This window comes from Oncorhynchus clarkii, chromosome 20 (genome assembly GCF_045791955.1).
Source record: "Oncorhynchus clarkii lewisi isolate Uvic-CL-2024 chromosome 20, UVic_Ocla_1.0, whole genome shotgun sequence".
In the NCBI taxonomy this organism is placed as follows: Eukaryota; Metazoa; Chordata; class Actinopteri; order Salmoniformes; family Salmonidae; genus Oncorhynchus; species Oncorhynchus clarkii.
This window is the reverse complement of record NC_092166.1, coordinates 7,223,214-7,239,586: the sequence shown is the minus strand read 5'-3', so window position 1 is coordinate 7,239,586 and position 16,373 is coordinate 7,223,214. Positions and strand designations below refer to the sequence as shown.

Below are 16,373 nucleotides of genomic sequence, written 5' to 3'. Positions count from 1 at the left end.
CTGAATAAAGACGACACTGCAGAAAGATACCGCATATACACACACTGCATACTGTACACACTGTACACACTGGGGGGAAGGGGGAAAAAAACAGTTATGCATCACTGAGACCTGCCAACCTTTTGCGTACCATGCACACAATCTGAGGTAGAAGTACGCTGGTTTGAAAAATAACCCTAACATATGCTTCTAGTTGGTTGGCACAATTTGGTTTTTGACTGGATCTGAGCCCCCCCCCCCCCGTAGTCATAGCACAGACAGAAGGGGATACCCAGACACGTCACAGGCTATACAGCTGAAGCATCTGTTTTAGAATGTTTTCTCACCACCAGATATGGTAGTGAGCTGAAGTCCAGTTGCGTTAGTGGGAGAAGAAGGAACTAGGTCAAACTGGGCAGACATTCGGCAAATTCTCATCGATAAAACATCTGATCTCAAAAAAGTTATATTCCCAAAAACTAGAATCTGTTACGAACACGATGCATTAAGTTTCGAGACTTCATGCTTTGCCAAAGTTATTATATATATACTTTTTAATGTTAGCAAATGAAATACAGAAATATCTCATTTACGTAAGTATTCACATCCCTGAGGCAGTACATGCTAGAATCCCCTTTGGCAGCGATTACAGCTGGATAAGTCGGCGCTTCCCACAATACTTACCCATTTTTATTATTTAAAAAATTATTCAAGCTCTGTCAAGTTGGTTGTTGATCATTATTAGACAGCCATTTTCAAGTCTTCCTATAGATTTCCAAGACACTTTTAAATCAAAACTCGTAACTAGACCACTTGGGGACTATTCAATGTTGTCTTGGTAAGCATCTCCAGTGTATATTTGGCCTTGTGTTTACGGTTATTGTCCCTGCTGAAAGGTGAATTTGTCTGTGTCTGTTGGAAAGCAGGCAGAACCAGGTTTTCCTCTAGGATTTTGCCTGTGCTTAGCTCTATTCCATAGATTTTTATCATAAACTCCCTAGTCCTTGCCGATGACAAGCATACCCATAACATGATGCAGCCACCATTATGCTTGAAAATATGAAGAGTTGTACTTAGTGATGTGTTGGATTTGCCCCAAACATTGCGCTTTGTATTCAAGACATAAAATTAATTTCTTTGCCACATTTTTTTGTTGTCCAGTTTTACTTCAGTGTCTTATTGCAAACAGGATGCATGTTTTGCGATATTTGTATTCGGTACAGGCTTCCTTTTCTCTCTGTCAATTATTGGCCTCATGGTGAAATTGTTTGGTGAAATTGCTTGGATTGGTTTCCTTCCTCTCCTGCAACGGAGTTAGGAAGGACGTCTGTGTCTTTGTAGTGACTGGGTGTAATTATACACCATCCAATGTGGGTTGTGTGTGTAGGCCAGTGACTTAATCAATGGAAACATTCAAGGGGTGTCAATACTTTCTTAAGGCACTGTAAGTCCTCTATGTAACCTGATGGATGAGGTCAGGGATGGACGTGTGAAACAAATTCAATAAGCCTAGTTCAGTTGTTTCGTATTTCAAATAGCCTGTAGTAAACTAAACTACTACCTTGCATTCAGTAATTTAATTATTCCGAATTTTCTCCCCAAACAAAATTTTAAGCCAGTTTATATTTTCACAAGACTATCCACATGAAGACCACCTAATTAATTAGAATATTCAGACTCCTAAATGTTTACCTATTAATTAATTAGAATATTCAGACTCCTAAATGTTTACCTATTAATTAATTAGAATATTCAGACTCCTAAATGTTTACCTAGAAAAATGTAAGCGTCATTGAGACCACCTCCATTTAATTTAGGATCAAACTGTGTTGGGTACATTGTTTGATATAATTTAAGACTCTTTTAAGTTTCAGGAAGTGGCCATTAGTAGTCAACTTCTTGAGGGGGAAGTTGATTGCCCCCCTCCCGGACCCCCTCTCCACGCAACCTTAGGCCTACAGCAGCACCACATTGTCAGAAAATCCTAGGGAGAGCATGATTGTACATTTCAAACATATTTCTAGTTAGCTACTGAAGAGCAGCTAATTACCAAGTACTCAAAACAAAAAATCACGGGGGTGTCGCATGTACGCTGTTGTGGGGTCTACAAGGCCGCCGGGGGTGCTAGCGCTGCGCTGGAGTGGCACTCCTACAAATGAAGGTTGGCAGGTCTGCATCACATCATACGTACCGCAGTGCTGCTTGTAATCATCAAATGCAAAAAAAATATTCAGAGCTATAAAAATAATACGCATATTGGTGAACACTTCTCCAGCAATGTTCATGAACGCCAAAAGCTATCCATATTTATGCCACCACAGTGCAATGCTACATGGTCGTGTCTGTCGTTGTTCTGTTTTTGTTGTTGGTGTGTGCCGTTGGACATACTGAATATTATCAATGATCAGCCAAGACAGCCTTGTTATTGTCGCTCAAACTCTCACTGTAGGGTTATCTAAATGTGTACATTTTGTATTTTGCTCTATTGTTAAAAAAAAAAGTTTGATGCAGTGTGAACATGGCAATTTATATACTGATCTAAAATACAAATGCAACATGTAAAGTGTTGGTCCCATGATTCATGAGCTGAAATAAAAGATCCCAGAAATGTTCTATTACACACATCTTATTTCTCTCAAATGTTGAGCACATGTGTTTACGTCCCTGTTAGTGAGCATTTCTCCTTTTGTCAAGATAATCCATCCACCTGACAGGTGTAGCATATCAAGAAGCTGATTAAACAGAATGATCATTACACAGGTGCACCTTGTACTGGGGTGATTCAACTTTAATTATACTGAACGGAAATATAAACACATGTAAAGTGTTGGTCCCATGTTTCATGAGCTGAAATAAAAGATCCCAGACATTTTCCATACACACAAAAATCTTATTTCTCTCAAATTGTGTGCACAAATGTGATTACATCCCTGTTAGTGAGCATTTCCTCCTTTGCTAAGATATTCCATCCACCTGACAGGTGTAGCATATCAAGAAGCTGATTAAATAGCATGATCATTAGAGGTGCAACCTTGTTTTGGAGACAAAAGGCCACTCTAAAATGTGCAGTTTTGTTACACAACACAATGCCACAGATGACTCAAGTTTTGAGGGAGTGTGCAATTGGCATGTGGACTGCAGGAATGTCAACCAGAGCTGTTGCCAGATCATTTTTATATTAATTTCTCTTCCATAAGCCACCAACATTGTTTTAGAGAATTTGGCAGTATGTCTAATCGGCTGCATAACCGCAGACCACGTGTAACCATGCCAGCCCAGGACCTCCACATCCGGCTTCTTCACCTGAGGGATCATCTGAGACCAGCCACCCCCGACAGCTGATGAAACTGTAGGTTTGACCAACCTTAGAATTTCTACACAAACTGTCTGAGGGACGCTCATCAGCGTGCACGTCTTCACCTGACTGCAGTTGGACATTGTAACAGACTTCAAATGGTGGTCACATCTGATACTGACAGGTTTTCTGATCCACGCCCCTACTTTTTTAAAAGGTCATTCCCAGTCATGTGAAATCCATAGATTATATTTTTGTTCAGTATATTTAAATCACAACATGCAACAATTTCAAAGATTTTACCGAGTTACAGTTCATATAAGGAAATCAATCCATTTAAATACATTCATTAGTGCCTAATCTATGGATTTCACATGACTGGGAATACAGATACCATTAAAAAAGGTAGGGGCATGGATCAGAAAACCAGTCAGTATATTGTGTGACCACCATTTGCCTCATGCAGGTTAACACCTCCTTCGCATAGAGTTGATCGTGGCGTGTGGAATGTTGTCCCACTCCTCTTCAATAGCTGTGCAAAGTAGCTGGATATTGGCGGGAACTGGAACACGCTGTCGTACACGTCAATCCAGAGCATCCCGAACATGCTCAATGGGTGACATGTCTTAGTGTGCAGGCCATGGAAGAACCGTGCCATTTTATCAAGTTCAAATTAAATGGAAACCCTGTGCAAATGATTATGATCATATAAAAATGGATATACAATTGAACAATTACCCTTAACGTGTCCGGTTTAGATCATAAAAGCACATCATGGACACAACTTCATCCAAAACACAATCAAGATTGCTTTCAGTATATTTAAAACGCAACAATTTCAAAGAGTATACAGAGTTACAGTTCATATAAGGAAATAAGTTAATTGAAATAAATTCATTAGGCCCTAAAGTGAAAGCAATCTTGATTGTGTTTTGAATGATTGTGTCCATGATATGCTTTTATGATCTAAACTGGACTGACCACATTAAAAGGGTAAATGTTCATTCATTTAAGATTAACTTAATTTTGACCCAAACATCAATTTTAAAGAACTTACCCTTTTAAAAACAAAGTGAAAACCCTATAAAAAAAATGAGTGCTAATTATTTATTTAATTTTACATTTTAACTAAGTTTTGGAATAGCTTTCTCTCTGTGGTGGAAAACAGTGAAGGACAGCCATGATATAATTGCATCTCAAAGTGAGATGATGGCTCCAGCCCCTTTATTTCAGGAGGTCATGATTGGACAAATGATTTAAGACAAAGCAAAGAATCTACTCATATTCAATCAGAACAAAAAACTAATGGAGATGAGGGCTATACTGAATTCTCAACCAGATACAATTCTAATGTCGTGCATTTCACTAACAAGGCTGCAAATTAGACAAAATGGACCCATAGCGCCCACTGATCTAAAGTCAATGGTGTCAGGATATATTATCTTGGAAGAAACGCCAAATAACAAGTCTGAAGATTGCGAACCTATTTAAAAAAAAAAAACGAGGTAAAAACGAGAGCATAACATAAAAATATAAACAATTTTACACTGCATAAAAAAAAAATAGAAAAGTTTGAATAGAATCTCAAAGTCAACTATATTTCCCCCAAAAATGAACATAAAAAAATATTCACTAAACTATTACTTTTAACAGTCAAGGAAAATCACATTCAAAGCAGTTTTTTTGCATGGAGGAAGGCATGATTCTTCATATTTACCATTTACATATGCATCTGGAGTGTCGGTGGTGCACATACTGTACTGTGTGATCACTTGTGCTATCACTTAATGGCTAATAACAAATCGTGTTTATGACAGGCTACTCCTGTTATCTATTCTAACATTTCCCTGATTGTTTATAGTAGCCATTTACATTCAAATGGACAGTTGATCAACTACGCCATCCATTCCTGTTGGTAAGTCACAGTGAATTTCCAGGTCTCTACAATCTGTGAGAGGAGTATCTCGTCTGGGAAGGAGGCCTCCACGTCAGGCAGGACTTCTACTCCTTTGCGGTCCATGTATCCAGCCAACGTCTCTTTGACACTAACAAGGTAGAATGAGAGAGAGAGGAAAAGTCTTGTGATTTCAGACCTCAGACTATTAAAAAAAATATATATTTAACCAGGTAAGCTAGTTGAGAACAAGTTCTCATTTACAACTGCGACCTGGCAAAGATAAAGCAAAGCAGTTCAACACAAACAACAGAGTTACACATGGAATAAACAAACATACAGTCAATAACACAACAGAAAAAAAAGAAAGTCTATATAGAGTGTGTGCAAATGGTGGGTGTTGTTATCGTGACAAATGAGCTGAGATAAGGCGGAGCTTTACCTAGCATAGCCTTATAGATGACCTGGAGCCAGTGGGTCTGGCGCCAAATATGTAGTGAGGGCCAGCCGACGAGAGCATACAGGTCGCAGTGGTGGGTGATATAAGGGGCTTTGATAACAAAACGAATGGCACTAGTTTGCTAAGTAGAGTATTGGAACAGTTTTTACCCCCAAGCCATAAGACTCCTGAACAGGTAACCAAATAGTTACCCGGACTATTTGCATTGTGTGCCCCCCCAATGCCTCTTTTACGCTGCTGCTGCTCTCTGTTAATCATATATGCCCTGTCACTTTAACTTTACATTCATGCACATACTACCTCAATTGGGCCAACCAACCAGTGCTCCCGCACATTGGCTAACCGGGCTATCTGCATTGTGTCCCACCACCCGCCAACCCCTCTTTTTAACGCTTCCGCTACTCTCTGTTCATCATATATGCAGAGGCACTTTAACCATTCCCATATATAAGAAAGCTCAGGAATTCAAAAACATTTTTGGACACATATTTAACTCCTTATTTTTGTCGGCACAAAACTACTTCCATTTGTTTGTATGGGTTACCTTGAGACGAGTCCTGTGACACTTATGGGGGTCGTAGAGCTAAATGGAAAACAACCCTGACCTGTTCACCGGACGTGCTACCTGTCAAAGCCCTGCTGATTTCAACTCTCTAGAGACAGCAGGAACGGTAGAGATACTCTGAATGATCGGCTATGAAAAGCCAACGGACATTTAATCCTGAGGTGCTGACTTGCTGCACCCTCGACCCTATGAACATTTGAACATCTTGGCCATGTTCTGTTATAATCTCCACCCGGCACAGCCAGAAGAGGACTGGCCACCACTCAGAGCCTGGTTCCTCTCTAGGTTTCTTCCTAGGTTCTGGCCTTTCTAGGGAGTTTTTCCTAGCCACCGTGCTTCTACACCTACATTGCTTGCTGTTTGGGGTTTTAGGCTGGGTTTCTGTGCAGCACTTTGATATATCAGCTAATGTAAGAAGGGCTATATAAATACATTTGATTTATCGCGCGCCGGGTCAAACGCCGCCATTTACCCGTGACTGTATTCATGATACAGCACTGCCACTTGTTCCTTATTACTTAAATTACAAAAAAAGACATTCCATTGCATGAGCCACATCCGTTAGCATCATTTGATAGAACATTCCAAAATACCAAAATTATTGCATCACAATACCAGGCAGCCATTGCAAGTGTACCCATGGGTTTACCAATCCATTGCCAGGGTTAAAGCTTCCAAACCCGTTCTGTTCATTCTTATTGCTATGATTGCTACATACTCCCCCAAAAAAATGTTAGCCACAAAACAAGCCAAACTGGAAAAGTGAACTATCCCTTTATCGTTGCATGGTTTGGAACCTATGATTTGACCCAGAGTTCCTCCATGGTTGCCATTTGACCTCACCTCCAGTCTGGTTTGTAGGTGTCTGAGACATGTGGTTTCCCCAGATTCAGCAGGAGGAACTCGTGCATCTCCAGTAGCCAGGTGTCAACGTGACCCTTGGAGATGAATCCCTGGAGCAGCCTCTTCTGTTCCTCCTCCAGGGGCTGCTGGTACTCTGTAGACACCCCAGAGAAAGGGTCCTTGAAGAGGAGAGAGGGGGGGAAACTCTCAGCTGTGCAAATACCACCTTAAAATTTTACAATGTAATACGTTTGGGTTTAAAACATTGAACCCTCTCTCAGAAAAGCTCACACAATTGACACAGTCACGTTGTTTTAGGGATGATTGTGTCATGTTTTGTGGATGATTGTGTCATGTTTTGTGGATGATTGTGACATGTTTTGTGGATGATTGTGTCATGTTTTGTGGATGATTGTGTCATGTTTTGTGGATGATTGTGTCATGTTCTCTATCTCGTTGGTTGGTCTGAACGTCTTACCCTCTTCAGACTCTTCAGCATGTTCTCTGATTTGAGGGAAGACAGGAGCTGCCACAGAGCCACACCGTGCTTCAGACTGCACCTGCCCAGAGCCTACAGAAACGGCACCACATAGAACACACGTTACGAACATTGAAAACAATTCACCACTTGGTAGAATTAGCGATGCACAAAATAAAAAAAACAGCAATATCTGGTTGATTTCTAAACAACTAAGAGCGTTGAAGTGCGAGGCTAAACCTCTCTGCTGTTTTGGTTCACGTTGTAGCAGAGTGAATCGCACAGCCGTGCGCATGCACAGATACTCTCTGTGTGACAGTGTGAGAGAGAGACGTAATTGCATCACGTTCATCTCAATGTCTGCAGTGCTGTTCGTGACAACATCCTGTTGCCTAGTCCTCAGTTTAAGTTGATATTGACCGACCAAGTCATGTGTTTCATGTAATATTATAAATGGTGTGGCTGTGTCACCTTTAAGATGTGAGGATCCATCTGCTCGCCCATCTTCAGCATGTCCTCCAGGTAGCAGTCCAGGGGCATCTGGGAAACTCCCCCAGTCATGGACAGGAAGCCCAGAGCCAGCTCCACAGCCTTCAGGGCTTCACACACCTCACTGTACGACTGCAGATCCCTGGACAGGGCTGTGAGGGTCAGGGACGGCAGATGCTCCTAAAAGAAACAACAACATTTCAATATTTTTTTTTGTTTTGTAAAGTGACGTGAATAATCACATGCCATATTAAGAGTAATAAACAAAAACAAGTTTGATGATGAAGAACGACTTGCCTGAGACACGTTTCCTTTCACCATTTTGAAAATGATGTCATAATCTCTCTCGTGTCTGCTGACCAGAGTGGGGATTCCCTGAAAGTCAACACATTGGTTCAGTCAGTGAGTGCCATATTATCGTCAACTATAGTCCAATATTCCACTCAGATCTGTGAACACTGAAGGGGTAGGAACTATGGAACGTGACCAGGGACTGAAATGGAACCAGGCCCTGAACTCACAGTCAGTGTGATGAGAGGCTTGCCCTGCAGGAAACGGGTCAGAACCTGCTGCTGGATCTTGGGCAGGTCGTACTCAGACAGGGTCTCCTTGCCACGCTCCAGGCTGTACTGGCAGTTAGACAGCACCAGGGGCAGCAGGTCCTTCTCCAGTTCATAGCGGATCACATGCAGCTCTGTCAGCTCTGACAGGCTCACCTTGTAGCTGTTGATGCAGAAAGTCAACAGGCTTTAACCTATTTATTTTATACTGTGCATTGCTTTATTCATTGCTTCCCATGTTTTGATCATTTGTCCACAATCCCCAATTCTTCACTATTGAGCACTTTTCAGTAGAGCAAAAAACTGTGGTGATGATGCAAATGGTCATTTGAACAAATGAACAAAATCCTAACATATCGTTTTGAGTAAACAATCTAATTGAAATCAAATGTATTTATAAAGCCCTTTTTACATCAGCAGATGCAGTGCTTATACAGAAACACAGCCTAAAACCCCAAACAGCAAGCAATGCAGGTGTAGAAGCACGGTGGCTAGGGAAAAACTCCCTAGAAAGGCGAGAACCTAGGAAGTAACCTAGAGAGGAACCAGGCTATGAGGGGGGGCCAGTCCTCTTCTGGCTGTGGCCGGTGGAGATTATAACAGTAGATGGCCATTTAAAAATGTCTCTTTAAGTAAGCTTTCGGTGGAACTCTCTCTCATTCTTCATTAGTGTACCTGGTGTCTTCCCCAGTGTGGCGGTCCACAGAGTGCAGCAGCTCATTGTGAAGGGCCACCAGGTAGCTTAGCAGAGCCGTGGAACACAAGCCTGGACCCTGGCGCCGCGGCAGGAGGTACTGGAGGTCACTGTCCAGGTCCAAATCATCCTTCCAGAAGTCTTCTGGGATCTTTATCTCATCTACACACACACACACAATGAAAACGTTCATGATTCACAGACAGGGGCTGTCAAAAACACACACTAAACAATAGATTATTGTTTTTGACTATTCATTCTGGTCGTAAGGGCAACCTGCCATGTTTTATAGAGGACAGGGTAACTCACTGGTGGCTACAGATACTCTGAGCAGGTTCCACGTGTTCAGAAATATCTGGACGTGCTTCTCATACCACACTCTCATTGGTCCTGTTAGAAGATAAACATTTATTGAGAACAAAAAAAATTGAGAACAAAAAAAATTCACAAAATTCTGTTTTTAAGGAAATCTATATGAAATTGGGCAAATCGTCAATAACTCGGCTGGTAACTATTGTTGCATAGTACCAAGGATGGATGGTTACGATGCAGTTACCTGACTGTCGTTGGATGAACTCTCTGATGGAGACATCCATCAGGTCTGATGAGTTCTGGAACTTTTTCACCAGACTCTTCTGTAGGGCCAGGATATGTGGAAGGAACTTGACCAGCCGGAACTCCGCCTCCTGTTCAATCACCAAATGAAAAAACGCAGCCGATCGTGTGATTTAAAAATGTCCCAGAATCACAAAGAAACCATTAAAGTATGCTGTTAACATTTTACCACATAAAATATAGCAAGAAAGAGCACATTTCATAATAATACATAGTTACAGTATACATACTTAAAGAGCGTTTACGAAAAAAGAAAAAAAAAGACAGTTCATGACGGTTTACCTTCTGTAGGAACCTCCAGAGTAATGGCAGCTTGTCCTTTCCGTCATTCTGTTCTACGATGTGGGTGAGACTGAGTAGGGACACCCTCTCTCTGCAGCTCCAAACCCCTGAACAGTGGACCTGGGAGCCCTGAGACAGGGAGGACAACGGACACTCGTCCCCAAATGTCACCCTCATGACGAAGTTAGAGGAGACACGGGAGTCGTCTCTGATGGTGGCGTTCACCTCCCTCAGCTGCTGGTCAAGTTTCTGTGATGACACACACAAATGGTTGTCATGGTTCTTGTCAAAGCTGGAATAGAATATCTTTAAATCACGCTGTACAGTACTAGCCAACTGCCAAATATTAGCCAAATATTATCCAAAAGGACTCGCCTTCAACTGAGGAGTGATGATGTCAGTAGCAACAGTTGTCTCCCAGGTATCTCTTGCCTCTTTAGTTGAGAGTTGGGGATCATTGCCAGCCGGCACTAGAAACAAAGACTAGTCAATGATGGGGCTACTGGTGCGCTATACAGTCTCCAAGCATTTTTAGCTTTCATCATTGTAACCAGCAGAGTTCAGCAGGTACTTGCACTTAAGCCATAAAAAAAGAACAAAATATATACTAAAATATAAAAATAATAAATTTTTAAAACTTTACAATGGCACTTTGTATTCTTTCCAGCGTGGAATTAAATAATGTATCTTTTACATCTCGGCCTTCTTGTTTTTTCCCCTCCTTTTTATAGCTTGAGTGTGAGTACCTGCCAAACTCAAACAATTCCTTTTTGAAATGAACGTCCTTACATTGATTGGTCGGTGGTGGTTCCAGAATGGATCTGACTATCAGGTGGACGGTGGTGACCGTGTCATCATTTCCCTTCCCCAGGGCTTTGGTCAGCTGATCCATGTCTTTCAGCAGGTGACAAATCAGAAATTGGCAGGCGTCCTGGACTGGAGGCTGGATGATCTGCTGGATGGACTAGAAAGAAAAAAAACAGGGAGATTATTGCAGGAAAGAATACAAGAGGGTGAAAGTGCAAGGTATAGAGAAGGATAGGGCTCCTGTTTCAGTGTCTCTTGATATGAAATGTTTAAAAAATAAGGCCGTTGAACTTGACGCTGTCAAGTAAATAAGGCCGTTTGAACATTCTTTTTATTTTCATTAAAAACTAAATAAGGAGCATACGTTTCAGCCTTTTAGTTAAAAAGTTCTCCCCGACGACATCATCAAAAGTTAAATCACTGTTTTTGAAAATGTTTTTTTTTCTCTCCAAACACTATGAGATTTGCGGTGACGTAGGGAGCAAGAAAACACCCTGCCTCTGGATAGACACTTGTTGCAGGTTTTTTCGAAAATCACTGTTTTTTAAAAACTTTTAATCCTACCCTGTGATGTCACAGAGAAGTATTCTTTTAGGACCTCCTTATCTTTTGAACCGCGGATCATAGAAATTGTGCTATTTTCACATATTGTAAAACGTTGGTTAGGTGCTGGAGATAACGAATGAGGTTTAAAACGTGGCATAAATGTCCTTTACTACTAATGAAATATATTTATCTTGCATCTCAACCTCGTTGGGTTATTCCTTTTCGTGGTTTTAAAGTGCGACGACCTTTTGAGCTCTATAGATATTTTTTCTCCTACGCACCAGCCACCTTTCATTCTAGCCTGAGCGCAAACCTTCATACTGACTTTCGGAGAATATTAATTGTGAAATACTGCCTTCTATAAACTTCTTTGGATTTCATTTGCAATAGAACATTTGAAATTAGTAAAACAATATAAACTAACAAGCTGACTGATGCTACATCTATACAGGTCTTATTGTGAGCTATATAATTGAGTAAACAATGGTACACAATTTCAATTTACTTATGGTAGGTTGTCCCATTCAAAAACACATATTTTGACCAATGGGTAAAATAATATCCAACTGCTAAACACAGCCTACAGTGTTGTCACCATATTAGCTAACGTCATAGTCAACATAGCTACTAGAACTAAAGCGTTAGTAAACCCGCTACAATCTTGCTGTACAGTGTACAGTCAACAAGCAGTTTAGCAGTTACACCGGCGGGCCCTGGTGGCAATACATATATAAAACCAAAAGCTTACCTTGACTTGGAAAAGTTTGAGCCGCGTGTTTGAGTAGGCTAAACTAGCTAGCTAAGTAATTAATTTGTTCAAAACTGTTCAACTATTGTCTTTATCGCTCTTTGAGTCAACTACTCATCACATTTTATGCACTGCAGTGCTAGCTAGCTGTAGCTTATGCTTTCAGTACTCGATTAATTTTCTGATCCTTTGATTGGGTGGACATGCTGCAAGAGCTCTGATAGGTTGGAGGATGTCCTCCGGAAGTTGCCATAATTACTGTCTAAATCTATGGAAGGGGGTGAGCACCGTACCTGTTCTCTGGCTGCACCATGGTGCTACCCCACAGAGTGCTGTTGAGACTACTGTAGACCTTCATTGCAAAACAGTGTGTTTTAATAAATGACTTGGAGACGTAAAAATGTTTAGTATGGTTTTATCTAAAGGATAACTTTTTTTACTGTTTCACTATTTTTTATGGAATTCACTGAAGATGGTCCTCCCTTCCATGCTCTGGTATAGATAATCCTCTAAGAAAGCCAGTGGTCCAAGCCTCATGTCTCAATCACAATCTGTTAAGAAGTTAACAGAGTTTTTACCCTCGTTGGATGGTCAGAACTAGGGGGACTAAATCAAATGGGTCCAGAGAGAAAAAAAGTGGTCAGAAATGTTGAACATTGTGGGGCGGCAGGGTAGCCTAGTGGTTACTCTGACTAGTAACCGGAAGGTTGCAAGTTCAAACCACCGAGCTGACAAGGTACAAATCTGTCGTTCTGCCCCTGAACATGGGCAGTTAACCCACTGTTCCTAGGCCGTCATTGAAAATAAGAATTTGTTCTTTAACTGACTTGCCTAGTTAAATAAAGGTAAAAAAAAAAATTGCATCAGCTAAGCTGGATTCTGTGCAAGAATTAAGGCTACCTGACAGGCAAACTTTCCTGTTGAACTCGTTCTTTCTTCTCGAACCCACAGGACATAAAAAAAATTGAGAGGTAAGATCGATATCGATTTTGAGACTAAATTATTTCATGTTCTTTTTCAAATATTTCTCACAAAAACTAGCGTATCTCTGAAATGTCAACCAAGCTTTTTATTTTCAAAGCCTTTTACATTTAATTCAGCTCGTCATGCAAATGTTGCTTTTAGCAAACCGCAGAAACAACTTTGAAGGCTAATACCCCAAATATATAAAATCCTCAAAAGTTGTTACTAGAAACCTGCACCGCTATGTCAATAGAGCTCAATGCTTATAAATTAGATGTATAATGTTATGAAATCCGACTTTAATGTTGATATGTCCAAGAAAGAACCCACTGAACAATTAATAACATGAATTATCATATTTCTATTGGTAAAATGTATTTTATATTACTAGGAAATGGAATTTCATCACCAAAGCAATCACTCTTGGCAGTGTGGGTGGACTCCCTACTTAATTAAGGTACTGTTCTTTCACACACTGGACCCATAAAGCTAGAAAGAGTTGGCAGCTTTTGGCAGACAAGATGGCCTACCTGTGGCTGCTCTGAGGCCCCTCTCAGCATGGCCAGGTGGGTGAGCAGTCTGACCAGGATGAAAGGGGTGAGGGACATGTTTTTGGTGTCCAGGGTGTCTGGGTTGTCCCTCCTCTCAGGGTCTCCCAGGATGTGGCCAGTCCTTGTGAGATCTCCCCTAAGAGGACACGTTCAGTTTTTGGTCGTGACATGAGATCTGGAGCCATGTATCAAACGTATCAGAAAACACTCTAAGAAAAAAAGGGTTCCAAAAGGGTTCTTGTCTTCATAGGAACCCTTTTTGGTTCCAGGTTGGACCCTTTGGGGTGGAAAGAGTTGTACATGGAACCAAAAGGGTTCTACCTGGAACCAAAAGGGTTCTACCTGGAACCAAAAAGGGTTCTACCTGGAACCAAAAAGGGTTCTACCTGGAACCAAAAGGGTTCTACCTGGAACCAAAAAGGGTTATTCGAAGAGTTATCCTATGGGGATAGATGAAAAACCATTTTTCTAAGAGTGTGGGAATGCTGATCTAGGATCAGGTCCCTCCTGTCTTTTGTTTAGTATAATTTTAAAGGCCAAACTGATCTCCTACTCTGATGCTTTGGCAGTAATATCAATGTCGGGCTCTTAGAGAGAGCTGACTTACTGCTGTAGCTCCATCTTCTGGAAACCAGTCAAGGGAACATGGTTCTCCCCTCCAATCTCCGCCTCACACTCTAGACATTTTGCCTTATGGGTGGGTTGACCACACTGCAATAGAGTGGGTAAAATCAGTTGGCTGTTTGCTTAGCTAACGAACATAAAATATTAAAACTAACGCAATTTTACATGAAGAACTTTGCTTACCTTATCCACAACACAGGGGTGACCATTCGGACAAGCTGTTGAGATTCGAGTCAAAACTGAGCTTATACAGAAATGTTATTGTTTTTGACCCAAAATTATATTAGCTGAATCTGAAAATAACAATCAATTTCCAACGGTAGATATCCACAACACAGGGGTGACCATTCGGACAAGCTGTTGAGATTCGAGTCAAAACTGAGCTTATACAGAAATGTTATTGTTTTTGACCCAAAATTATATTAGCTGAATCTGAAAATAACAATCAATTTCCAACGGTAGATATCCACAGGGGTGACCATTCGGACAAGCTGTTGAGATTCGAGTCAAAACTGAGCTTATACAGAAATGTTATTGTTTTTGACCCAAAATTATATTAGCTGAATCTGAAAATAACAATCAATTTCCAACGGTAGATATCCACAACACAGTTACTGTCTAAACACTTCCTGTAGCACGATGTTAACAAATAACATTTCACAGAGGTGTACCTACGATGATTAACTCAAAGTTCAAGTTACAGTACAAGCGTTTATCAGGTTAGGATTCAAAATGTCTGTACTTACAGTACCAGGAGAGTCCATAATCCACTTTATTCTGTGTTATAAGCCTTTGAGCGACAGCCAGCATGTCCTCAGGCATTGTGGGTAGAAAGGCACTCTGTTGGGGTAGACATAAGCAGATAAAAGACAACTCCCACAGTCAACAAGGAGAAAGTCAATGTAAGATATTGACAGGTGCTGATGAGAATCATACCAGCATATTGTTGGGAGACAGGCCAAGCTGCTGTAGAGGTGTGAGCAGCCCTTCTGTCCCAGTGAGCAGCACAGCAGACATGTGGACAGCCAGCTCTATAAGGGTGTGCTCCACACTGGACCGGTCTGCCAGGACACTCAGTCCTCCCATCCTGTTGTGAACCAATTCTTTGGCAAAGTCCCTCACTTCCCTGCGATGTAGGTACCTTGATCCCTCGATGAAGTCCTCAAGTGCTTTGCATTGCTGGAGGAGTAAAACAAAGTCAGACATTTTGGATAAGTGTAATTGGGATTTTCTGAAGTCTACAAATATAAATAGATTTCAAAGTATAACTATTGTAACTTCAAAATCGGAATAGTTTGCCAACTCTATCGTTAGTTGTGGGCTAACAGTTTTCCCTCGGATGTTGAGTTGAAGGAGGTGGTCCAATGTGTATAGCTTAGGGGTGGGGTGGAGGCCTGTGTTCCTACCTTAGGGGTGGGGTGGAGGCCTGTGTTCCTACCTTAGGGGCGGAGTAGAGGCCTGTGTTCCTACCTTAGGGGCGGGTAGAGGCCTGTGTTCCTACCTTAGGGGTGGGGTGGAGGCCTGTGTTCCTACCTTAGGGGTGGGGTGGAGGCCTGTGTTCCTACCTTAGGGGTGGGGTGGAGGCCTGTGTTCCTACCTTAGGGGTGGGGTGGAGGCCTGTGTTCCTACCTTAGGGGTGGGGTGGAGGCCTGTGTTCCTACCTTAGGGGCGGGGTGGAGGCCTGTGTTCCTACCTTAGGGGTGGGGTGGAGGCCTGTGTTCCTACCTTAGGGGTGGGGTAGAGGCCTGTGTTCCTACCTTAGGGGCGGAGTAGAGGCCTGTGTTCCTACCTTAGGGGCGGAGTAGAGGCCTGTGTTCCTACCTTAGGGGTGGGGTGGAGGCCTGTGTTCCTACCTTAGGGGTGGGGTGGAGGCCTGTGTTGGCTGCTCGGTACAGACTGGTGACTTCTCTGAAAAGAGCCAGCAGGATATACAAGGTCCGCCTCCTTGCAGGTGCAGTACATCTCTACAACAAAACAACA

The 16,373-nt window shown here is 41.8% G+C and overlaps 1 protein-coding gene across 1 annotated transcript in view; it reads right to left on the bottom strand.

Moving 5' to 3' along the window:
* Positions 1–4,460: 4,460 nt before the first annotated feature.
* Positions 4,461–16,373, bottom strand: part of LOC139375811 (E3 ubiquitin-protein ligase rnf213-alpha-like) — a 67,580-nt gene continuing 55,667 nt past the window's right edge. The window contains exons 50-67 of the mRNA XM_071117688.1: positions 16,247–16,357; positions 15,330–15,572; positions 15,140–15,233; positions 14,577–14,611; positions 14,377–14,480; positions 13,749–13,905; positions 10,944–11,118; positions 10,530–10,624; positions 10,155–10,403; positions 9,814–9,943; positions 9,567–9,647; positions 9,239–9,419; positions 8,525–8,726; positions 8,301–8,378; positions 7,986–8,183; positions 7,515–7,607; positions 7,037–7,215; positions 4,461–5,319 (exon numbers count right to left, since the gene is read on the bottom strand). Of these exons, the coding sequence (XP_070973789.1) occupies positions 5,169–5,319; positions 7,037–7,215; positions 7,515–7,607; positions 7,986–8,183; positions 8,301–8,378; positions 8,525–8,726; positions 9,239–9,419; positions 9,567–9,647; positions 9,814–9,943; positions 10,155–10,403; positions 10,530–10,624; positions 10,944–11,118; positions 13,749–13,905; positions 14,377–14,480; positions 14,577–14,611; positions 15,140–15,233; positions 15,330–15,572; positions 16,247–16,357 (2,556 nt within the window). The 3' untranslated portion in view covers positions 4,461–5,168. The remainder of the gene's footprint in view (positions 5,320–7,036; positions 7,216–7,514; positions 7,608–7,985; positions 8,184–8,300; positions 8,379–8,524; positions 8,727–9,238; positions 9,420–9,566; positions 9,648–9,813; positions 9,944–10,154; positions 10,404–10,529; positions 10,625–10,943; positions 11,119–13,748; positions 13,906–14,376; positions 14,481–14,576; positions 14,612–15,139; positions 15,234–15,329; positions 15,573–16,246; positions 16,358–16,373) is intronic.